The sequence below is a fragment of the Sparus aurata genome, chromosome 22 (genome assembly GCF_900880675.1).
Source record: "Sparus aurata chromosome 22, fSpaAur1.1, whole genome shotgun sequence".
NCBI classification, from domain to species: Eukaryota; Metazoa; Chordata; class Actinopteri; order Spariformes; family Sparidae; genus Sparus; species Sparus aurata.
Genome location: NC_044208.1, coordinates 30,457,452 through 30,482,606, shown reverse-complemented (window position 1 = coordinate 30,482,606; position 25,155 = coordinate 30,457,452). Strand labels below are relative to the sequence as shown.

At 46.1% G+C, this 25,155-nt stretch overlaps 2 protein-coding genes and 1 non-coding gene across 3 annotated transcripts; all 3 read right to left on the bottom strand.

Moving 5' to 3' along the window:
- Window positions 1–1,557: 1,557 nt before the first annotated feature.
- On the bottom strand, window positions 1,558–5,566 carry LOC115574105 (ribonucleoside-diphosphate reductase subunit M2). Its single transcript, XM_030405352.1, has 10 exons — window positions 5,312–5,566; window positions 5,006–5,074; window positions 4,284–4,433; window positions 4,051–4,167; window positions 3,694–3,827; window positions 3,173–3,267; window positions 2,950–3,083; window positions 2,659–2,763; window positions 2,425–2,538; window positions 1,558–1,967 (listed from the first exon to the last, which is right to left on the bottom strand). The coding sequence occupies exons 1-10, from the start codon at window positions 5,399–5,401 to the stop codon at window positions 1,815–1,817; spliced, it is 1,161 nt and encodes a 386-aa protein (XP_030261212.1). The 5' UTR covers window positions 5,402–5,566; the 3' UTR covers window positions 1,558–1,814.
- LOC115574708 (small nucleolar RNA SNORD94) lies at window positions 2,169–2,306 on the bottom strand. Its single transcript, XR_003982564.1, has one exon. It is a non-coding gene; the product is annotated as a small nucleolar RNA SNORD94 (small nucleolar RNA).
- Window positions 5,567–6,938: 1,372 nt separating the features above from the next.
- LOC115574099 (probable palmitoyltransferase ZDHHC14) lies at window positions 6,939–24,690 on the bottom strand. The gene is made up of 9 exons (XM_030405343.1): window positions 24,392–24,690; window positions 22,108–22,268; window positions 19,853–19,996; window positions 19,579–19,716; window positions 13,882–13,930; window positions 13,066–13,168; window positions 12,811–12,920; window positions 10,472–10,580; window positions 6,939–10,000 (listed from the first exon to the last, which is right to left on the bottom strand). The coding sequence occupies exons 1-9, from the start codon at window positions 24,688–24,690 to the stop codon at window positions 9,563–9,565; spliced, it is 1,551 nt and encodes a 516-aa protein (XP_030261203.1). The 3' UTR covers window positions 6,939–9,562.
- Window positions 24,691–25,155: the final 465 nt, after the last annotated feature.

The following is a 25,155-nucleotide window of genomic DNA, read 5'->3' as shown; positions in this document are numbered from 1 at the left end:
AACTTGTAAGTTGGGGCGCTGCTTAGCTCAGTTGGTAGAGCCTCAGCAGAGCCGGGTTTGACTCCCGGCCTGGGTAGGGACAGTAAAGGTTTGTTGCGTGTCACTCCCCCTCTCTCTAACCCTGTTTCCTGTCACCCTCTTCAGCTGTACTGTCAATAAAGGGCAAACAAATATTTAAATCAAGTGTTTTATGACAAAAACGGCATAAAAACCATTAAAAATATATAAAAAAACTTTAAAAATATATATTAAAAAATATGACATTTTTGTGACAAAAAGGGCATAAAAACCATTGAAAATATATTTAAAAATATGACATTTTTATCACAATTTAATGAGGGACCATTTTGGGTCCCAAGGTTGAAACTTGTAAGTTGGGGCACTGCTTAGCTCAGTTGGTAGAGCAGGTGCTGAGGCTCTGTAGCTGACCTGGGTTCGACTCCCAGCCTGGGTAGGGACAGCAAAGTTTTGTTGCATGTCACTCCTGTTTCCTGTCACCCTGTAAAGGCCAAAAAAAATTCAGGGCATAAAAACCATTAAAAATATTTAAAAAAAACTTAAAGGTCCAAAAAAATATATTTATAAGAAATATAAAAACCTTTATATCTATGGTCTGAAGTTGTTGAGTTTGATGCGGTGAAATAGAAAAAAACATTTATACAAGACATTTTTATTAAAATTTCATGAGGGACCATTTTGGGTCCCAAGGTTAAAACTTGTAAGTTTGTTGAATAAACTGTCATTGCTCCAAAAATAATTATGCATCAAAATCAATGTTGTTATCAATTATGGACCTAGTCAAGGCCTATTTGAAATGTATTTTTGGAAAATATTCATATTTTGTGTTTTTTTCATTGAGAAAATCAGGTGTTTTATGACAAAAAGGGCATAAAAACCATTAAAAATATATAAAAAACTTTTAATGTATGGTTAGGTCCGAAGTTGTTGAAAAGATTTACATTTGTGCCAAGAGGGACACGTTGTGAGGCTAAATGCGTTTTCAGTCAAGCTGGCTAGCTTGAATGCCAAAAAACCACTGAGAGGGAACCACTTGGTTTATAGCCCTAATAACAAACTACATCTTTACCTCATTACTTGAATCAGTAGAAATACTCAACGCTGTTTGGAAAAAGTCCATATTTTGAAAATGAACTTCTTGTCCGTCAGGGCCACCGTAGCTTACGTCTCCAACGTCTTCGGAACAGGAGAGGAGAGCAAAGGAATGTTGCCTGTAGAACCTAGATGGCACTAAATACTGTCCGTCAATGACCTGCAATGTAACTAAATAAATTACATTATTGAATCAACCCTTTAAACATGAGCGAGTTCTTCTTACTGCTCTGAAGTCGAGACACGTTGCCTCCAAGACAAGTTTCACTTTCAGCTTCTAATTTCAAACTTCACTAATAAAATCCATAAAACAAATAGTTTTACTGATAACGTCTTGAGATGAAATCCAGTCAACTGCTCTCATTCAGAAAACAAACATCATTTCCACTTCTGTATCTTTTATTAAAAAAACTGTACAATTTAAAGTAAAATAAGAAAGTACTGAAATATAATCTGGAGTTACACTTTATTACAAAACACAGCTAAAAACTACTTTATGTACAAAAACATGAAGCTGCAGAGAGGAAACATTTACATCAGTCCATCTATAAAAAAAGAAAAACAATCCCAGCATGCAACAGCAGGGGAGATGCCTCCAGCTGAGGCAGCTGCTGTCCATCACGATGGATGAGGTCCGAGTGTTTGTGCTGACTCCGCCCCTCTCCACCTGCAGGGCGGAGTCTGGAGAGGTGAGTGGGCGTGGCTCAGAAGTCTGCGTCCAGCCTGAAGGTGTTGTCTGTGGAGCCCGACATCACGCCCATCCTCTGGTACTCGCCCACACGCTTCTCAAAGAAGTTGGTCTTTCCCTCCAGAGAGATGTTCTCCATGAAGTCGAAGGGGTTCTCCACCCGGTAGATCTACAGACACACAGACCTCAGGTCAGAACATCCTGATGTTCAGCGCCACATTTAGCTGCTGAATCACAGCAAACATTTGGTTTTTCCTTCCGTCTGATGGAAGTTGTGATTATTTCACCTACAAACACTGAAACTACGAGACGGCCGTCAATAAAACAGCAGAGAATAAAGATTGAGATCTGAAGCTGCTGCCGCTGTCGGTCTGTTCAGTCAGGCGTCTGTCTCGTGCTGCTGCCGGTCCGTCAGCGAACCACACGTCCACCAATCAGAGCGCAGCAGCAGCACTCAGCCCCCATCACCGGCTGAGGTCCGTACCCCTGCGCCACTCATCACCACAGACCTGAACCACATGAGACCTGGTCCCCCCTGTAGGGTAACTGGTTCTGACTCCACCTCTACAGTCCTGATGCTCAGCAGCTGACGGAGCTGCACCACCAGCGGCTCTACTTCTGCTCACCTTTGTGAAGCCGAGCTCCAGCATCAGTCTGTCGGCCACGAACTCGATGTACTGCTTCATGAGCTCGCAGTTCATCCCGATCAGCTTGACAGGCAGACTCTCTGTCAGGAACTCCTGAACACAACACACAGCAGTGAGACCAGTGACATCACAACACCACACCAGTGACATCACAACACCACACCAGTGACATCACAACATGTTGAGGAGCAGAGTTCTCCGTCTGTCACCCACCTGCTCGATCTGCACGGCGTTCTTGATGATGTTGGTGACGGTTTCTGCCGACGGCTTGTTCACCAGGTGTTTGAACATCAGACAGGCAAAGTCACAGTGCAGACCCTGAACGCATCACAACACAGTTACTACATGGACCCTGAACGCATCACAACACAGTTACTACATGGACCCTGAACGCATCACACGCATGACAGCTTCAGTTTGTTTTCACATCAGATAAATATCTGATGTGAAAACAAACTGAGGCTGTTTATTGATCTGATTGGCTGCTAGGATCGATGATGTCACCTCGTCTCTGCTGATGAGCTCGTTGGAGAAGGTCAGGCCGGGCATCAGGCCTCTCTTCTTCAGCCAGAAGATGGCAGCGAAGGAACCAGAGAAGAAGATTCCCTCCACAGCAGCGAAGGCCACCACACGCTCTCCTGGAGGAACCACAGAGGAACAATCAATACCTGATCCAGGATCAATATCAGACCTGAAGCTCACATGGAGTCACAGGCGGCAGGTTTACCGTAGTTTGCCTTCTTGTTGCCGATCCAGTTCATGGCCCAGTCGGCCTTCTTCTTCACACAGGGCAGAGTCTCGATGGCGTTGAAGAGGTATTCTCTGTGGGTCAGTAAACACACCGTCACACACCAGCACAGACCACCAGAGTCCAGCCGGGACCACCAGAGTCCAGCCGGGACCACCAGAGTCCAGCCGGGACCACCAGAGTCCAGCACAGACCACCAGAGTCCAGCCGAGACCACCAGAGTCCAGCACGGACCACCAGAGTCCAGCACAGACCACCAGAGTCCAGCACAGACCACCAGAGTCCAGCCGAGACCACCAGAGTCCAGCCGGGACCACCAGAGTCCAGCACGGACCACCAGAGTCCAGCACGGACCACCAGAGTCCAGCACGGACCACCAGAGTCCAGCCGAGACCACCAGAGTCCAGCACGGACCACCAGAGTCCAGCACGGACCACCAGAGTCCAGCACAGACCACCAGAGTCCAGCACAGACCGGTTCCAGCTCCGACAGGGTCTCACCTCTCTTTGGGCTCCCTGATGTAGGTGTCGATCAGGAGGCTGTACATCTCAGAGTGGATGTTCTCCATGGCGATCTGGAAACCATAGAAACACCTGGCCTCCGTCACCTGCACTTCCTGGGTGAAGCGCTCCACCTGGTGGTCACAGGGAGAACAGGAGAACGCTTTAATGATCGATCGAGTCGTCAATATTTGCTGCTGGTGTAACTTTGTGCTTCATCTACATTAATGTTAATTGAAACAATCAGTCCATGAAGTTAGTGTGACTGGAGATGATTCAGCCGGCTCTCATCTGCTCTGATCTGCTCTGTGACAGTTTGTACAGTCTGACATGTTTGACACGGTCGTCTCTCCTCACCAGGTTCTCGTTGACGATGCCGTCGCTGGCGGCGAAGAACGCCAACACGTGAGAGATGAAGTACCTCTCCTCGTCCTTCAGAGACTCCCAGTGCTGCAGGTCCTTGGACAGATCCACCTGAACAAACACAAGCGGTCAACATGACGTCATCATCACCTGGAGGCTTCACGTGTCGTCACCTTCAGCTCACCAGTTTATGTTCAACTTGAAAACACTGACTGTGTCCACGTTACCTCCTCTGCTGTCCAGAAAGACGCCTCGGCCTTCTTGTACATCTGCCAGATGTCGTGGTACTGGATGGGGAAGATGACGAAGCGACGAGGGTTTTCCTTCAGCAGCGGCTCCTCCTGCTCCTCACGGCTGCTCTTCTTCACGGCTTTGGGCTGAAAAACACAAGAACCAAATGATTGATGAGCTGAATGTGAGCTGATCTGCAATCAGTTTCAGCTCAAACTTAATCACTTCCATCAGACTGCACGTGTTCAGCTTCAGTTATAAAATATGATAAGAACTCTGCATGGTGTTGGTGTCTGATGGAGGATCCAGTGGATCCAAAGATCCAACATCAGTCAGAACACATTTACTGCTGCTGGTGTTGAAAGAGGAAAGTCCAGTCCTGTTCTGCAGACTGAACATCTGAGCTGACATGTGGACCAACACTTCCTGTGTCAGCTTTACAGTTACACGTTTCAGACATTAAAGAAATGAAGCAACATGAAGACGATCCACAGAAACACGTCAGATATTCTGTCATCAACTAAACTGCGGGAGCTCAACACCGAACCAACAGGGACAGCTGATCGTCCATGTTGGCGCCAGAACCGACATTTTAGGCGCCACCGGATCAGAACCAAACACACACACACACACACACTCTGCTCCTCACTGACCGACACATGAACACACACACTGTCTGTGACGTCAGCTCCACACCAGCAGGTTTGGACTCACTTACCGCGGGCTCGTCGAAGATTTTACGCGCGGTTTTGGACGCCAGGATGCGGGTCGTGTTCAGGCTCGGCGGCTGAAAGAGGAACGACAAGAACTCGTCAGAGACTAAAATCAGCTTTCTGTAGTTTCACACTGAATTCACAATTTGATCTAAGCTGAAATACAGATGATATCTGGGTCAGTCCGGCTGAGCTGCTCACAAAATGGCTGCCACGAGTTTTGAGTTAAACACCGTTGAGGACTTGAGACCGACACTTGTTCACCTCAGCAGCACATTAAACATGAGAGCTGCAGCTGCTCGGAGTCTCACCGTGTTCTCTTTGTCCAGCGACATGTTGCTCATCTGGCTGCTGACGGTGTTCTCGTTCTTGACGGACAGAGGAGAGCGAGCAGAAAGCATTTTGACTTCCTTCGAGTTCAGACGGACACGCGAATAAAAGATAAGTTAAGAGGTTAAAAGCGGGAACAAACGAGAGACTAAAGTGTAAACTAGGCAGCAGCAGACAGACGCAGCGCAGAGAGACTGAAGCGGCTTCTGTTGTCTGCTCGCCCTTTTATTGAAATCTTGGCGCTAGAACGCAGCTGGCCAATAGAAACGCAGCTCGCGGTGGCTCTTTAAACTGACGCTGCGACGGAGCCAATCGGGCTGCGAGCCGCGCTCACGTGCTGCCCGGGCAGCTGCGGGAAATTCAAACGGCTTTGTTTGTGCGGGGTTACAAAACTGTCCGTAACCGGTGTTACAAAACTGCTGAAAACGAGCGTTTACGCAACGTTCGTGATTGTGATGAACAAAAGACGTTTATTTCACATAAAGAACAAACAAAGTGAGATCCGAACAAACTGTAACATGTTAGAAGACACGTCACAGACACAGAAGTTAAACTGACTTCCGTGTTGAAATGTTAGCAGTAAAGTTTAATCCGCAACATTAAACACCAGACTCCTGCTGATATCTGCAGGTAGTTAAAGCTGAGGCACGTTTTATAGTCTAATGTCATCTAAACATGTTGTCATAGTGATGATTTAGCGCCAAAACATTTTACACATTACTGTCAGAACACAGTGACGTGTCGTCGACTCATAGAACCAGACGGTCGGTTCGCATTTAGCAGCAAACTGATTCTGATTAACAACTCCGGTTTATTTCATTTTAAACATCGTCCAACTTTGACTTGAAAACAGAGCAGTGAAGTTAAAGATACTGTTGCATTGACTTCTGATGACACATTGATGGTCAACATGTTTTAATTTGCTCCAGAACTGAGCAGAAACACAAACAGTCCACATATTAAAATCTTATATTTGACCCGCACATCCTGCTTCATCAACACTGGACTGTATGTGTCTGGAAACAATTCGTGTCTTTGTTATAACACATGTTTTTCTGTTCCTTACTGGTTTGTTTCCCGCTGCCGCGCTTTTTATTGTTTACAAAGGCGTTGTCATTATAACAATTTAGCGCCAAAACGATTTTTCACACACACTTTTGACTCAGTGTTCGGACAAGTGTGTCCTGCTGTCAGGTGCACAGTGAGCTACACACGGTATAAAAACGGTTTTATCACAAAAACTGCTGAAAGATGTCGGACAACACGGACACGTCCCGGTGAATCACCGTACGGCAGAATAAACCCGGTTTAACGTCAGAACTGTTGGGTGGTTCTGGTCCTGTATCAGCGGATGTGCTCTACCTTACATTAGTTCTTGTTTCGGGCTCTGAGGAGAAACTTTCAGCTCCTTTCTGTCCTCTAATCAGCTGTTATTAAATGGATTGCGGGCGAAGTTGGCATAATACGCTTCCGGGTTGTTGCTTGGCAGCGAGAGCTCTGATTGGCTGTCTGGAAAGAGCCTGTAAAGCCTGTAGATGTACGTCACAGGCGCCCCCAGCGGCCGGGAGGACCAGCGGCAGCATCAGGGACCACAGACAGAGACTCCTATAAAAACAGTGTTTTATTGAGTCCACAGTGTTTCATGTGACAGCTGGAGTCTGAGGAGAAAGTCTTGGCACAAAACCACAATCTGTGTTTTTTTTTATTTTTTTTAAACGTATTAAACTGCATATGGAAACAGACTGGATGTCATCCATCGTCCAATCAGCAGGTCTCCTCAACACATTCAATAAAAAGGAGGATCAGAAGCCTCGCAGCCGCCGGCGTCCCGTCAACATCTGCACACCAAAGTTCACCTGCTGCTTCTTCAGCTGCTCCAGAACTGTGGGCCTGCAGTTATATGCCTACAACTCCCAGAAGGCAGTGCTCTGGTGATCCTGGTGCAAACAGGTCGCACCCAGCAGCTTCTTCTCAAAACCAGCATGTCAGTGGTTTAGTTATCTGAGCGTCATGCAGGGGATACAGATCTTATATTAAATAAATCAAATAAAAAATAAGGCATTAATGTTTTTAAGTAAAAGACTGACAGCTGCCACCATCAACTTTAACACTTTTAAGACCACGTAGAATTCAATACCTGAAAAACCAGCAGCGGCAATCAGGCCTACAACCATTCAATACACAGCTGTACATATCAATAATTCCTATCAATATAGATAATCAGTTAATGTGAGCTGGACTCGGAGGGAAATAAAAATTATTTGAGTTTTTGCTAAAATAAGATCACCTGAGTCTACCCTCAAACACAACTGATGATGATTTTCTGATCAATTTGTTAATTACTTTGTTGATTAATCAATGAATCCTTGAGTTTAATTAATGTAAAATTAAACCAGGATTGCTGAAGTCATGAGTTCAACCAAACCCCTCTAAACTTCAGATTTCATCTGTTTTTGTTTTTATAAACTGTTAACTGTTCAGTTATTGTCTGTAAATCTTCATGTTTATGCCTCCTCAGGGTCATGTGTCAGAATTAAATAAAGATAAAATAATCAACTGAAACAAATAAAGTGGACCTTCAGAATAAAAGCAGGGAGTGATGTCCTTCTGTCCACTCACTGTGTTAATCAGTTTAGGAGCTGACACAAAGCTAACGAGCTGCTGCGATCGGTGGCTTCCTGTTTTCAGTCACCCAATAAATAATAAACAACTTCATAATAATACTTTTGTAAGAGAATCTGCTAGTTGCTGTGATTCACTGTAATGAACCAACATTTTTAAAATCCTGCTGTGACCGAGCTTGTAAAGGTGCGATATGTAAGAATTTTCATTGAAAAATTTGCACAAATTACCACAAAATGCAAAGAAATATCAGTGTTGACATTATGACATCTGTGTTTTGTCACAAAGATATTTACTGAAGCTAGCATGCTAACCAGCTAGCCGCAGCCCGTCACAGTCCAAAGCTCCTGAGCTCACACTGAGCTCCCAGTCTGGACCACTAGCTACATGGCTAACTGAGCTAATGGCAGCTGCAGCTAGCAGCAGTTCATGTGCTCTGCTGCCCCCTGGTGGTTTGGAGGAGGATTTCGACTCGTGGTCAGTTCTGACATATTGCACCTTTAAAGCTCCACTTTGTGATTGTGGGTCGGGTCGTCGACATCCCAAAGTGTTTGATTCAAAAATTAGCTTTCTGACTCACTTTCTTTAAAGAGGTGAACAGAACCCGTCCTGCTCTGTGTTCTGAACATGAACGGCGGGTCAGAATAACAGTCTTCTCTTTATTCCACATACAGAATGAAAAACTTCACAACTGAGTCGCCTCAGTCAAACACTTGTTTGTAAAAAAAAACGAGTCAGTCGTTCTGACTTTGGTCCTGGTCCGACTGAGGCTGAAGGCGGACGTCCATTTGGCACCGGAGTAGCTTATTCTGGATTCAACGTATGTTGTTCATAGCAGGAAACAGAGTTTGACTCTGAGACGATCCTGTGGAGGTGAAACAGGTGGAGGAGGTGAACAGGATGGAATATGGCTTCAGTCCTGCAGAGAGTGAAACAACTTCCTGCTCCTCAGACCTTCAAAACAAAACACTCATAAAGAAGAACCTGATTTTAAATCCTCACGTCTGTCTGGACTCGTGTTCTGTTTATTCTCTCTCTTCTGGTTCTATTTTTGTTTAAAAGCCTCTGGAGTCCGTTCGTCTATTAATCCACTCAGCATGTTTTATTTATAGCAACAGAACTTTATTTATATCTCACGTGGAGACGAACCAGGTTCGACACACTGGTTGGAATAAATCACTTTAAAATTGTTTTGTTCTATAATCATATTTTAAGTGATTATCGATTTTTGGTGTTTTTTTCTTGTATTTTTGATTCCTGGCAGTTTTATATTTGTCTGTAACGACCAGCAGCTGGACTCCAGAGCTGAGCACAGATCTCAACCTGACAAACGTGATTCTGAAATACTTTGGAGCTTTGACTGATTTCCATTTTTATAACATAATTTTTTTCTACAAACATTAAAAGATGAATCGATTCAATTTCTCACAGATTTGAACAACATTTCCAGAGAATCGTCAAAATACAAAGCAGATCGGATGTTTCGTCTGTTTTGTTGAAGCCTGAGTGACGTTTCATTTATTCGTTCTTCAAACTTCACACAGAACAACATGTCTGGTGTTTCCACTTCAGCACGGGCGGAAACAAACACGTGGTCTGATGGTGGAGTTTCAGACGGAGCTGAGTTTGACCAGCCCTCTGACGGAGTCCTCGTGCAGAGCGTCCTGACTGGCCGGGTCGTACAGAGCGGCGGGGGAGGGGACAGGCAGGTGTGGGTGGAGGTGCAGGTGGGCGGGGCAGGGCAGGACGCCCTGCGGCGTGCCGCACGGCGTCTCCTCCGGGCTGACGAAGTGGTGGTGGTGGTGATGGTGGTGATGGTGGAGGTGGTGGTGGCAGTGGGAGTCGGCGGCGGCGTCCCTCAGGGCGAGGACGTCTCCCCCGCAGGACGGCAGCGAGGGCTGGGACGGGGCCAGGTAGGCGCAGGGGCCCCCCATTGTGACGGTCTTCCCGGGCAGCGGGGCCAGAACCACAGGGTCCGCGTGGAGCAGAGGGGTGGCTGCAGCCTGGAGGACGAACTTGGTGCTCTGGATGCACTGATCCTGATCACACTGAGGACGCACACAGCATGATTAATCAGCATTAAACAAGAGGAAACTTTGATTCTGCTACAACTCACTGCTTTTGTACCTTTCACAATAAAAGACCTCGACAGTCTGCAGTGTGTCTCTCTTTACTTACAATAATCCTGAAGTGGATGAAAAACACAACACCCAGTTCAGATGTCTACTGATGACCGTCGTCAAATGAATAATAACACGACTATAGTAATCTAGTGTGATATCTATATATATATATATATATATATATATATATATATATATATATATATATATATATATATATATGTATATATATATATATGTATCTATATAACGAGGTCGTCAATGTTCCATCTGATGTTCATGTCTCGGCTTCAGTGCCTCAGATGACCCGCAGCAGAGTCTCTTCCCGTCCTGATGATTTATATTTAACACACGAGGTGTCGGTTCTGATCAGCAGTGATGTCATCCTCCACCTACCATGTGACTGTGGAGCTGAGTGGAGGCGTAGCTGCCGCCGCCGGTCCCGTTGGACTGGGAGACGGTCTGTGGTGTGTCGGACTGGATCAGACCTCTCCTGTCAATCAAACTGGGACACAGACAGACACAGAGCTGTCAGTCAAACACAGATCTGATCCTCTGAGTTAAAGTCCGTCATCCATCGCTCGTTCTTCACTCCATTGGGTTGAAATTTGTTCTGAACATCAAAGAAGATGAAAAGAACGTATTCAGAATGTATTCAGTTAAACAGAATTACAGAAATCAAACTGCTGTAACATTCAATATCCTGAGCCGGATGAAACACAGGACAGATAGCTACACATGATGTCGTCACATTAACAACAATAACTCAGTTTCTGTCTCCACAACAACCGAAAATGAACTAAAATCCTCCACAGAATGCAGAAGAAATATCAGCTGAGCCTGTTTATCATCAGGTTCACTGATGATGTCACGAGACATGAAGAAGAATTTCAGTTCGCCTAGAAAAGAAAGTATTTTGTAAGTACTTCTGAAGCCTCCATTTAACATCGCGCCCGTCGCCATCTTGGTTTTCTACATTTTCGGACCCTCTCAGGTGGAACCTGGTTGGATGTTCTGACCGGATCTGACTCAGAGCGTTTCCGTGGTAACGCCTCACACTCTAACACAACAACCTCTTCTTCATTGAAATGGGAACGTAATTTACAAAATGGACGTCGGCCGTGATGAAGAAGTCTGAAACCTTAAACTCACCAGGAAACTGTTTACTGAGGTCGTCAAGTCAATCTTACATGTTACTAACATGTTACTGAAACCGGCTGGTCATCAGACAGAACTGAATCTCTGTCACGTCTCAAATCATTTCTCAGATGTCGTCACTAAAAAAAGGCAGACGATGTCACCACCTGCCGTCCTGAACGCCCGGCGTCTGCAGGTGGAACCAACATGTTAACACGCTGTCACACACACACACACACACACACACACTACAACACACACACACACACACACACACACACACACACACACACACCAGCTGCTCGCTCTAATGAGCGGACTGTAATGAATCAGTTTCCGTATGTTCAGGCCTGAAAAACAAACATCCACCTTCTGCTCTCACATCTTCCTGCAGGTCTGGAACGATCTGCAGGTTCTGCAGGATCTGCAGGTTCTGCAGGTTCTGCAGGTTCTGCAGGTTCTGGAGGTTCTAGAGGTTCTGGAGGTTCTGCAGGTTCTGGAGGTTCTGCAGGTTCTGGAGGTTATAGCGTTCAGGTCTGATTGTTGTTGGACAGGTTTGTGATAATCTAAGAACAGAACTGAACAAAGGTCGAGTCGTTTTCACACATTTAATGATCTTTAATGCTTTTATATCTTTGACGTATTTTGTTATTTGTCACTGTTCTGGTCCGGGTCGGAGTGTCGGATCAATAAAGTCCATCGATCGATCTGTTCATTTACTTTTAGAAACCAAACCTCATTTCATTTTTGCTTAACTCTGCTCCCAGTAAATCAGCTGCCGGCTGCGTGAAGCCGCATGAATCAGCTGCTCTGACAAAGCAATAAAGAGATTATTGGCAGCGAGTCGGCGCCGAGGTCCACAGACGGATCACACGTCCCCTCCTGTGATGATCAATGGCACAGAGGTTCTGATCCGACTCTGCTCTGCAGAAGCTGAACTGTAGAAGCTGCAGAGACGCTTTGATTGTTTTTATGATTAATTTGTCAGCAGCGAGGAGGAGAAGGAGGAGGGAGAAGAGGGGGAGGAAGAGGAAGAGGAAGAGGAAGAAGAGGGGGAGGAAGAGGAAGAGGAAGAAGAGGGGGAGGAAGAGAGGAGAAGAATGTAATTAAATCTAGGAAGGTCTCAGCTGAAAACTGTCCTCATTAAATACAGAAACACAGGAGGAATCAGGAGGAGGAGGAAGAGGAGGAGGAGGAGGAAGAGGAGGAGGAGGAGGAGGAGGAGGAGGGGGAGATGTGAGTATGAGAGAGAAGAGGCTCTGAAGGAAGTGATGTTTGCTCAGGTTTGATATTCGGGGACGAGCTGAAGGAAACCGGAGCGCCAACAGGACGACGAGTCGAGACGATGAAACACGACGGCTGTGTGAACTTTGGTTTAACATTTACAATTGAACATGTTTCGCACATAAAGTCTAAATTTAGACCTGAGTCCTGTCCTGGATAAAGACCTGAGTTCTGTCCTGGATAAAGACCTGAGTTCTGTCCTGGATAAAGACCTGAGTTCTGTCCTGGATAAAGACCTGAGTCTGGACCGGCCTTTACCTACAATAAATCCAGGATGACGTCTCGGGTTCGGACCCACGGAGGGCGGCACTGACCTGGGCGGCAGAGGTCCACACAGAGCAGCACAGCAGTTTGTCAGGATGTTTCCGTAGCTGTAGGGGTTGAAGTTATCCTTCCCTCGCTTTGTGGACCAGGACCCTTTAATCTGGACCAGGACCGGACCAGAACCAGACCAAGACAGAAACAGAGAGAGGAAAGTTGTGAAAAGTAAAGACCAGATCAGAACCGTCACGATAACAAAGCGTCGGTCCCCCTGCAGCCGGACCACAGTTCTGGTTTTGTGTACTCACGTCCTCGTTGGTGGTCTGGTTGGAGCTGATCAGGTACGTGTGGAACCCCGACAGCCCGACAATCGACCAGACGGAGAAGAAACACACCACCACCTCCAGGACGGTGCCGAGCAGAGTCAAGGACAAACTGTGGACTCAGTTCAGAAGGAAACATCCTCCAGTCGTCAGCAGAGACGCTCGCCGAGGACGAAACTCAGAGTTCTGACCTCTGACCCTGAAGGTCCATCAGTCTCATCACGAGGAGACGAGGTTCTACAAACACGTCGTCAGATTCTAAAACTGATTTCACAAGAGTTCTGCTGCCGGACGCTGGAGGACACCTGTCCTGAGTGAGCCAATCACAGGCGGACGGCTCAGTACAGGTGTGAATGAGGACCTGATCAGTCAGACCACATCCTGAGGTGTTCTGGACCACATGTGACTCCAGTCTGTTAGCAGTGCGTCCACACAACACCAGACTCCCTTAACAAATGTGTCAGTTTAGTGAGTTGTTGAGTTGGAGACACTTTATAAACTCTGTGAAACTCTGTCTCTGACTCATTCTGCATTATTTGGACCTTCTTGTTCATTCAGCAAATGTTCTACATGAACTTCTTTCTGTCTCTGAGTAGAAACATGGAGTCTGTTTGTCTCATACAGAGCAGGAAGTGACATCACAGCTGGTCGCTCAGGACAGATGTTGGTCTGAGACAATAAGTCTGACCCGATCAATCAATAAATGTTTCTGTCAGCATGTGTATGAGTGTGCAGTATGGATTATCTGAGTATTGATGAACTTGATCTGGTCTAAATGAAGCTGACAGACTCAAAGGATATCTGGCCGGACTGTCTTTGAGCGCGCTGAGGAAACCGGTCCGGTTTGATCCTGCAGAGACGAGAGAAGAGTTCCGCTTATAAAACATTTATAAGAACAAGACAATAAAAACGGTTTGGACACGTGAACATTTGGCCATATATGAACTTTGATGAATCACCAGGAAGAGTTTTCCTGACTTCGTCTCTCTAAAAAACAAAAGCAACACTAAACTTTTACAGATCAAAAGAACAAATGTTACAAATATTTTCTCATAATTTTGACTTTATGTTTTCCTACGCTGACAAAAAATCACCTGTCAAATCTTATTTTCATTTGTTTTCCCAGATCAAAATAGAAAACTTAAGAAAACAGCTAAATGTCGATTAAAAGACCTCTAAAGTTGAAAATGGATCCTCAGGATGATTTTTCATAAAGAAGCAGTGAAGAAGAAATGTGACGTGTTTCTGACAGGATGATATCTGGTGTTCACATGTTTCGGCTACATTCATTACTTTTACATTTCAGGCTGTGCCGCTAAAAATAAAAGAACCTAAAGCACGAGATAGATGATCAGGAGGATGATCAGGAGCTGGTTCTGGAGCTCACAGTGAATTTAACGCTGTAATGAATTAAGTTGAATTATTTCTCTCATCATGGATCGACAAGCTGCTCTCCACAGCAGACGGAGTTACAGATCTTTACATTCACATCAAAGTGCCGACGCTCTGCGGGATCTTTTTATAGCTCTGCTGCTAAAAACAGAAAACAAGCAGCGTAGTGTTGGAGGAGGACACGTGTTCGTCTCACACAGCCGGCTGCTTGTTAGCTCGATGAAGCCGCCTGAGGATCCAGATTCTCCACCGTCCGGTTCTGAAGGCAGCACAACATCAGCAGGGAACGAGGTCAGTGACACGAGACACGATCGACAGGAGGGAGATCGACCAGGAGGAGAGGAGGACTTTATATCATCAGGAAGAGGAGAGGAGGACTTTATATCATCAGGAGGAGGAGAGGAGGACTTTATATCATCAGGAGGAGGAGAGGAGGACTTTATATCATCAGGAGGAGGAGAGGAGGAGAGGACTTTATATCATCAGGAGGAGGAGAGGAGGACTTTATATCATCAGAGAGGAGAGGAGGACTTTATATCATCAGGAGGAGGAGGAGGACTTTATATCATCAGGAGGAGAGGAGGACTTTATATCATCAGAGAGGAGAGGAGGACTTTATATCATCAGGAAGGAGGAGAGGAGGACTTTATATCATCAGGAGGAGGAGAGGAGGACTTTATCATCAGGGAGGAGAGGAGGACTTTATATCATCAGGAGGAGAGGAGGACTTTATATCCTCAGGAGGAGGAGAGGAGGACTTTATATCATCAGGAGGAGGAGAGGAGGACTTTATATCATCAGGAGGAGGAGAGGAGGACTTTATATCATCAGGGGAGGGAGAGGAGGACTTATATCATCAGGAGGAGGAGAGGAACTTTATATCCTCAGGAGGAGGAGGAGGAGGACTTTATATCATCAGGAGGAGGAGAGGAGGACTTTATATCCTCAGGAGGAGGAGAGGAGGACTTTATATCATCAGGAGGAGGAGAGGAGGACTTTATATCATCAGGAGGAGGAGAGGAGGACTTTATATCCTCAGGAGGAGGAGAGGAGGACTTTATATCATCAGGAGGAGGAGAGGAGGACTTTATATCCTCAGGAGGAGGAGAGGAGGACTTTATATCATCAGGAGGAGGAGAGGAGGACTTTATATCATCAGGAGGAGGAGAGGAGGACTTTATATCATCAGGAGGAGGAGAGGAGGACTTTATATCATCAGGAGGAGGAGAGGAGGACTTTATATCATCAGGAGGAGAGGAGGACTTATATCATCAGGAGGAGGAGAGGAGGACTTTATATCATCAGGAGGAGGAGGAGGACTTTATATCATCAGGAGGAGGAGAGGAGAGGACTTTATATCATCAGGAGGAGGAGAGGAGGACTTTATATCATCAGGAGGAGGAGAGGAGGACTTTATATCATCAGGAGGAGGAGGAGGACTTTATATCATCAGGAGGAGAGGAGGACTTTATATCATCAGGAGGGACTTAGGAGGGAGAGAGGACTTTTATATCCTCGGAGAGAGAGGAGGACTTATATCCTCAGAGGAGAGAGGACTTTATATCATCCAGGAGGAGAGGAGGACTTTATATCATCAGGAGGAGGAGAGGAAGACTTTATATCATCAGGAGGAGAGGAGGAGGACTTTATATCATCAGGAGGAGAGGAGGACTTTATATCATCAGGAGGAGGAGAGGAGGACTTTATATCATCGGGAGGAGGAGAGGAGGACTTTATATCATCAGGAGGAGGAGGAGGAGGACTTTATATCATCAGGAGGAGAGGAGGACTTTATATCATCAGGAGGAGGAGAGGAGGACTTATATCATCAGGAGGAGGAGAGACTTTATATCATCAGGAGGAGGGAGAGGACTTTATATCATCAGGAGGAGGAGAGGAGGACTTTATATCATCAGGAGGAGGAGAGGATGACTTTATATCATCAGGAGGAGGAGAGGAGACTTTATATCATCAGGAGGAGGAGAGGAGGACTTTATATCATCAGGAGGAGGAGAGGAGGACTTTATATCATCAGGAGGAGGAGAGGAGGACTTTATATCATCAGGAGGAGGAGAGGAGGACTTTATATCCTCAGGAGGAGGAGAGGAGGACTTTATATCATCAGGAGGAGGAGAGGAGGACTTTATATCATCAGGAGGAGGAGAGGAGGACTTTATATCATCAGGAGGAGAGGAGGACTTTATATCATCAGGAGGAGGAGAGGAGGACTTTATATCATCAGGAGGAGGAGAGGAGGACTTTATATCATCAGGAGGAGGAGAGGACTTTATATCATCAGGAGGAGGAGAGGAGGACTTTATATCATCAGGAGGAGGAGAGGAGGACTTTATATCATCAGGAGGAGGAGAGGAGGACTTTATATCATCAGGAGGAGGAGAGGAGGACTTTATATCATCAGGAGGAGGAGAGGAGGACTTTATATCATCAGGAGGAGGAGAGGAGGACTTTATATCATCAGGAGGAGGAGAGGAGGACTTTATATCATCAGGAGGAGGAGAGGAGGACTTTATATCATCAGGAGGAGGAGAGGAGGACTTTATATCCTCAGGAGGAGGAGAGGAGGACTTTATATCATCAGGAGGAGGAGAGGAGGACTTTATATCATCAGGAGGAGGAGAGGAGGACTTTATATCATCAGGAGAGGAGAGGAGGACTTTATATCCTCAGGAGGAGGAGAGGAGGACTTTATATCATCAGGAAGAGGAGAGGAGGACTTTATATCATCAGGAGGAGGAGAGGAGGACTTTATATCATCAGGAGGAGGAGAGGAGGACTTTATATCATCAGGAGGAGGAGAGGAGGACTTTATATCATCAGGAGGAGGAGAGGAGGACTTATATCATCAGGAGGAGGAGAGGAGGACTTTATATCATCAGGAGGAGGAGAGGAGGACTTTATATCCTCAGGAGGAGGAGAGGAGGACTTTATATCATCAGGAAGAGGAGAGGAGGACTTTATATCATCAGGAGGAGGAGAGGAGGACTTTATATCCTCAGGAGGAGGAGAGGAGGACTTTATATCATCAGGAGGAGGAGAGGAGGACTTTATATCATCAGGAGGAGGAGAGGAGGACTTTATATCCTCAGGAGGAGGAGAGGAGGACTTTATATCATCAGGAGGAGGAGAGGAGGACTTTATATCCTCAGGAGGAGGAGAGGAGGACTTTATATCCTCAGGAGGAGGAGAGGAGGACTTTATATCATCAGGAGGAGGAGAGGAGGACTTTATATCATCAGGAGGAGGAGAGGAGGACTTTATATCATCAGGAGGAGGAGAGGAGGACTTTATATCCTCAGGAGGAGGAGAGGAGGACTTTATATCATCAGGAAGAGGAGAGGAGGACTTTATATCATCAGGAGGAGGAGAGGAGGACTTTATATCCTCAGGAGGAGGAGAGGAGGACTTTATATCATCAGGAGGAGGAGAGGAGGACTTTATATCATCAGGAGGAGGAGAGGAGGACTTTATATCATCAGGAGGAGGAGAGGAGGACTTTATATCATCAGGAGGAGGAGAGGAGGACTTTATATCATCAGGAGGAGGAGAGGAGGACTTTATATCATCAGGAGGAGGAGAGGAGGACTTTATATCCTCAGGAGGAGGAGAGGAGGACTTTATATCATCAGGAAGGAGGAGAGGAGGACTTTATATCATCAGGAGGAGGAGAGGAGGACTTTATATCCTCAGGAGGAGGAGAGGAGGACTTTATATCATCAGGAGGAGGAGAGGAGGACTTTATATCATCAGGAGGAGGAGAGGAGGACTTTATATCCTCAGGAGGAGGAGAGGAGGACTTTATATCATCAGGAGGAGGAGAGGAGGACTTTATATCCTCAGGAGGAGGAGAGGAGGACTTTATATCATCAGGAGGAGGAGAGGAGGACTTTATATCATCAGGAGGAGGAGAGGAGGACTTTATATCATCAGGAGGAGGAGAGGAGGACTTTATATCATCAGGAGGAGGAGAGGACTTTATATCATCAGGAGGAGGAGAGGAGGACTTTATATCATCAGGAGGAGGAGAGGAGGACTTTATATCCTCAGGAGGAGGAGAGGAGGACTTTATATCATCAGGAGGAGGAGAGGAGGACTTTATATCCTCAGGAGGAGGAGAGGAGGACTTTATATCCTCAGGAGGAGGAGAGGAGGACTTTATATCATCAGGAGGAGGAGAGGAGGACTTTATATCATCAGGAGGAGAGGAGGACTTTATATCATCAGGAAGAGGAGAGGAGGACTTTATATCATCAGGAGGAGAGGAGGACTTTATATCATCAGGAGGAGGAGAGGAGGACTTTATATCATCAGGAGGAGAGGAGGACTTTATATCATCAGGAGGAGAGGAGGACTTTATATCATCAGGAGGAGAGGAGGACTTTATATCATCAGGAGGAGGAGAGGAGGACTTTATATCATCAGGAGGAGGAGAGGAGGACTTTATATCATCAGGAGGAGGAGAGGAGGACTTTATATCATCAGGAGGAGGAGAGGAGGACTTTATATCCTCAGGAAGAGGAGAGGAGGACTTTATATCATCAGGAGGAGAGGAGGACTTTATATCATCAGGAGGAGGAGAGGAGGACTTTATATCATCAGGAGGAGGAGAGGAGGACTGGAGTAACATCTGGTGCTCTACAGTGAGTCCTCATCAGGGTTTGTGTGTTAAAGTCCTGAAGCAGCCGAGTCAGCAGACGTCTGATCGATCAGCCTGTCAATCACAGCTCAGTGGGCGGGGCTGTCGTCCATTACACAGATGAGACTCTGCTGCAGAGCGTCGGCTTCATCAGCCACGTGATTCATCACACGTCTGAGAGAAGTCGTCCTCATAACGTCCTTTAACTTGTGAGCTAACAGGAAGTGAAGCTCAGCTGTGGACGACTTCTCATGATCTCATAAACGGCTGAAACTTCTGATTATTCCAAAACATTATTTTGTTCGTTTGGTTGGTTTGGTAAAAAATCTGTTTCTGTTTTGTGTCAAAGTCATAATCTGTAACGTAACTAAAGCTGTCAGATAAATGTCGCAGAGCCCAACACAGCAAACAAACAAGGCTGAGTAGGAGGAAGAGGAGGAGCTGTTACTCACTGAGGATGACGTGAGTGATGACGAAGGCGAAGATGAAGATGGTGAGGAAGGAGAGCGACAGGATGAACAGGTAGAAGAAGCGGTAGTTCCTCCGTCCCACACAGTTCCCCACCCACGGACAGTGATGGTCGAAGCGCTCTGAGGGAGGAGACGTGACAGCAGCTGGTAACCACGAGACTCCACATCATAACGATATAACAACTATATATAAATGATATATAATAACTATATATAATAACTATAATAATAAGTCACGTCGCTGCCTCAGACTGACCCACACAGTTGTCACACAGGCTGCAGTGAGACGCTCGAGGAGGTCTGAAGATCTTACAGGTGAAACAGTATTTCAGCTTCACCGTCTGTCCGTTGATCAGAACCTCTCTGGTGCGCGGTGGCGGTCTGGAGCATCCCGCCGAGTCTGCAAACAAACAAACAAACAAACAAATGAAGTAACACTGCTAAGTCTGACAACACACACAAACAAACAATGTAGAGTCTGAAAACACAAACCCGGTTCTGACTCTGGACCAGGCTCAGACTCAGAATGCTACGCAGCCTGTTACACAGACAAAATGCTAACCTAATGCTAAGCTAAAGAGTATCAGTATTAGGCTTATAATGATGATGCTAACGCTAACATTAGCGTTCAGTAGAGCTGAGCCTCAACAGTCTGAGATGTCCTAAAACAGCCACCGTACAGTCAATAAACATTCTGATTGAAAGTGACCTTTGCACCGGCGCCACCTTCAGGACAAACTCACTAACAGTGACGACCGCGAGGCAGCCGGTGATCTGGAAAGATCAGGAGACGAGCGAGGAGACGAGCGAGGAGGGAGGAGACACAGGTGCGTCCTTCCTCACATCTGTCTCTCACAGCGAGGAGACACGTTAACCTAATCAAACCTTCAGTGTTTGAACAATCAGGGCTGTAAACACTCGAGAGCGTTTCTGCTCGCTGAGATAAACTGCAGCCTGTAAATTTCATGGAGTTTCTCAGCACACAGGATTTACAGCTGCAAAGCCTTCTGGGAAGAAAGTCGGCGTGGAGCTGAATCACAAATCACACAAACTGCATGAAGAAATAACTGCTTTGTTTCTGTTTTCTCCTACAGAAACAGTTCAGCCTGAAAAATGTGACAATCAGCCGACAGCCTTCAAGTATATAATCACAAACATGTCATCTGCATCAAATCAACATCTCAGAACAACTTGATGTAAAGACTTCCAGAGCTCACTGTCCAGACTGCTAGCTGCACGGCTAACTGAGCTAACTAGCTAGTTACATCTGCAAACAAACAAACAAACAAAGTAAATAATGTCGAATCTGAAAATAAAACACAAAGAAACAAATGAAGCACAACACAAAATCCTGAGCAGAAGAACAAACAAACGATGCTGAGTCTGACAACACTAACGAGGTCTCTGGACCAGGCTCAGACTCAAAAGAGGAAATGCTAACCTAATGCTAAGCTAACCTCCGTGTAGTGACGACAGCTCTAAAAATTGACGTGGAATCATTTTGCATCAGGAGCAAATCTTCAGATAGCGTCGAATCCACTGAAACTGAACCAGAAGATTTGCTGCAAAACCAAAACGTTTTAGTCCGTCTTCACTGTTGTTTTACAGACAGGAAGCTGTTTCAAGCTGTGCGTCACTGAATAGATTCCTGACCTCCATCAGCAAACACATCGCAGAGAAATAAACAACTGTCCTCTATTTCCATCCTTCCTCCACAACATCCAGCTCCTTCGCCCATATTTGGTCGTCCTCCGAGCCCCGGCTGTGATGATTGACAGCTCCTTCGCTCCACACACTCTGCATCCGCCGAGAAAATAAATAAATAAATAAACAAAGAAGAGGAAATAAAAAGAGCTCTCTGAAAATAGATCAGAGCTTCGACTGTGACGTTCAGTTTCTGTGGAAACGATTCGCAGAGATGCATTTGTGACAGCGCAAAACTAAGAGATGACACGAACACACACGTCTGAACACACACATCTGAACACACACATCTGAACACACACATCTGAACACACACGCCTGAACACACACGTCTGAACACACACGCCTGAACACACACGTCTGAACACACACATCTGAACACACACATCTGAACACACACATCTGAACACACACGCCTGAACACACACGTCTGAACACACACGTCTGAACACACACATCTTTACATGCTAACTGTGAACATTAGGCCCAGTTGGGTCCAGTTGGGCCCAGTTGGGTCCAGTTGGGCCCAGTTGGGCCCGGAGGAGTCAGGGGAACAGTGCACTACAGCTGTTATAACTATATTTCTGAGGAGAGCGGTCACCCGCAGCGGCGTCCTCTGTTTATATGTGGAGACAACAAGAGCCCTGATTGGTCAGTTCAGGCTGCTGGTGTTTAGTCCAACAGCCTGATGCTGAGTGAAGAAACACTGAGGACGTTAAAGTATAAACACAAGAAGTAGAAAATATCGAATATATGTGTGTGTGTGTGTGTGTGTGTGTGTGTGTGTTTGTGTGTTTCCATGGTTACCGATTTGCCTCTCCAGGTCGGCGGCCTCGTCGGGCGTGGCTCGGGGCAAAACGCCGGGGTCGGTGAAACTCGCCCGGAACAGCATCCCCATCACGAAGACGAAGAGGACGCCGCCGACCGCCGGGATGGCCGGGGTCAGGTTGGACGCCAGGAAGGGACAACTGCAGACAGAAACACTCGTTTATATCTGAACGTTCGAATGTTGGCGTTGAACTTTAGATCTCATCAGGTTCAAGTCAAACTTTACTTTGTGACATCACTGTGTTTATGGTCTGGTGAGGTACCTGGTTCTGTCACCACATTACCTGTTTAAACTATCCAGTGGTTTCACACTCAGATATGTTGAAACGCCGTCTTGAACAGTGGTCTCTGGCTTCACAGCTGTCCTGTTTTAGTTCTGTTCATTAAAAATACCTGGTTTCGTCTGCATTAACACAGCTGGAACATTTTACTGACATCCAGCGGTTTCATTCTTATGAATGTTGAAACGCTGTCTCAAACAGTGGTCTCTGGCTTCACAGCTGTCATGTTTTTTGCTTTGTCGTAATGTCTTGTCAAAAATAAACATTTCTGTCACCAACAACACAACTAGAAAATGTTCCTACACACAAAAAAACATTGGTTTCATGTTTACAAATGTTGAAACGCCGTCTTGAACAGTGGTCTCTGGCTGTAACTGCTCCTGACTCGAACGTCTGCTCACACACACAGAAACAGGATCTCAATGATTTGATGACATGAGAAATTAAAATCACCAGTTGTGCTGAGCAGATTTCTAACACCTGAAGAATCTCAGGTTCACCTTCCTCCTGCTGTTACCGTAGTGACATAAGCAGCAAGGAAACGGTTACCATAGAAACGGGGAACTCCGGGGCTGCTGGGAGGAAAATAAAAATAATTCAGACGTCTCTGGAGGCTCAAAGAATCTGTTCAGTCCAGTTTTGAAATTCAAAGAGAACTTTTAGAAAAGATCAGTGAATTCTTCTGTAAAAAGGAAAAATAAATATGTCTTTATATCTGCGGCTTTAGTTTATTTAATTACATTTTTATTCTGTAAAATGTCAGAAAAAAGGAAAAGAGACACCGCAGAAGCTTTTTTTGGTTTAATAATAATTTGTTTTTGGCAGGAACAATATTTTCTTTTGTTAATTATCTGTTTTGTCTCCTTTGTTTTTTTTTCTCAGAGTTCAGCAGATTGTTTCTGTTGATACATAAACATTTAGTTTGTTATTAGCTTTAAAAATCTTAGTTTAAAGTCAGCACCTTTTATTCATTCTTATATTTTAAATTCCTGTGTGATTTTTGTGATTCTGGACTTTTACAGAACTTTTTTCTTTTGACCGTGATGCATCATGGGTAAAAACTTAAACCTGATAACGGTCATTAAACACTACAGAGTTAATACATTAATTATCAGAACCGGTGATTAATTTTCTGTGGAAACTGTCAGATCTGAACCTTCAAAGTGTGTTCTGATCCATTAAAGCTATTAAATACTTCAGCAACTATTCTGATGATCAATTAATCAGTTTGAGTCACTTTTAAGAAGAATGAAGTCATAATTCTGAGACGTCAGCTTGTTACATCTTTGGGTGAAGAGATCTGAACAAATCAATTCATCAAGAAACTCATCAACAGATCGATTGAAAAAGACATTAACGGACGGACGCAGCAGCAGAGTAAAGTTCAGATTCAGCTTCGACTCATCAGCAGGAGAAACAACTTTCTCACAGATTTGACACTCGTAAATGTATCTCTGACGAAGCTTCTGTGTGAAACCTTCAGCTGATCGAGTTCTGTGTGAAGAGAAAACTCTGCAGGAAGCAGCCGGAGGTTCGTCAGGACACAGAGATCATCGAGTCCGTCACACATTTCTGAGCATTGAGGGAGTTTAATGAGCTGAAGACTTCAGATTCTCTGTCCGAGGAGGAAACTACACACATCAGAATCAGAGGGATTAAAGGAACAGTTCGGCCAAACGTGACAATCCAGTCGTCGCTGATCAGACGTCAACTGATGAAAAACACCAAAATAATAATAACAACAATCAGCTGTTAGCACTTCCTGTCTGCAGTGAATGACAGACAATCATCACCGGATCTGTGTGATACTGAAGTGTGTGTGTGAGAGAGAGATGTGTGGTTGTACCTGTGGGGTCCCTCTAACTGCCAACCAACGTGTTGGACCCCCCAAAACACATGAGCCTGCCTGTGTGTGTGTGTGTGTGTGTGTGTGTGTGTGTGTGTGTGTGTGTGTGTGTGTGTGTGTGTGTGTGTGTGCTCACTCGAAGGTGAAGAAGAGGCCGCTGGTGAGCAGGATCAGGACCAGGGTCAGGTAGAACACCCCGGTCTGTCTCGCCATCATGATCCTCCCGCCGCAGTAGAACCGGTTCCTGCCCGGGAACACCTGCCACTTCCTGCGGGGGGTGCGGGTCCTGTGTGCGGGGCAGGACGGCTCCGGTCCCTCCGCGCAGGAGCCGCTGCTGCTGCGGGTGCAGATCTGGTTGTACTGACCCGCCTGCTGGTGCTGCTGCTGGTGCTGGTGCTGGTGCTGGTCCAGGGACACATGGTGGATCTGAGACATGTGTCCTCACAGGTGAGCGGACAGGTGAACACTGACGGAGATGAAGCGATAACAGAGCTGTGCGCGTGCTGCCGGTGCGTTCAGGCTCTCCACAGGTCCATCAGCCCCCCCAGGTGAACCCGCGGGTCCGGTTCTGTCCGGAGCCGCGACAAAAACCAAGCCGACATTTCCGATCCGGAATCTTCCGCTTTTATTTTGTAATATTTCGTAAACAAACACCAACTCGTGGTCAGACGCGCGCGCGGGTCCAAAATCCTTAAAAAGCAGCACGACGCCCCCAAACCGCGTCCTCACGTCATCCAGCGCTCAAACCCCGGGAGAACCGAGCCGGAGCCGGACGGGACCGGGTCTGAGCCGGGTCCGGATCGAGAGACAGCCGCGGCACTGAAGGATCAGAGGGTCTGTGTCGGTGAGGAGGAGGAGGAGGAGGAGGAGGAGGAGGAGGAGAGGAGGAGGAGGACGTGA

Coding starts and splice junctions, on each gene's coding strand:
- LOC115574105 (XM_030405352.1), bottom strand. CDS start 5,401: ATGCTTTCTGCTCGCTCTCCTCTGTCCGTCAAGAACGAGAACACCGTC. Junction 4,434..5,005: donor AAATCTTCGACGAGCCCGCG/GTAAGTGAGTCC, acceptor TGTGTTTTTCAG/CCCAAAGCCGTGAAGAAGAG. Junction 3,084..3,172: donor CAACAAGAAGGCAAACTACG/GTAAACCTGCCG, acceptor TGGTTCCTCCAG/GAGAGCGTGTGGTGGCCTTC.
- LOC115574099 (XM_030405343.1), bottom strand. CDS start 24,690: ATGTCTCAGATCCACCATGTGTCCCTGGACCAGCACCAGCACCAGCAC. Junction 19,997..22,107: donor CGACCTGGAGAGGCAAATCG/GTAACCATGGAA, acceptor GTTTGTTTGCAG/ACTCGGCGGGATGCTCCAGA. Junction 19,717..19,852: donor CCTGTGTGACAACTGTGTGG/GTCAGTCTGAGG, acceptor CTCCTCCCTCAG/AGCGCTTCGACCATCACTGT.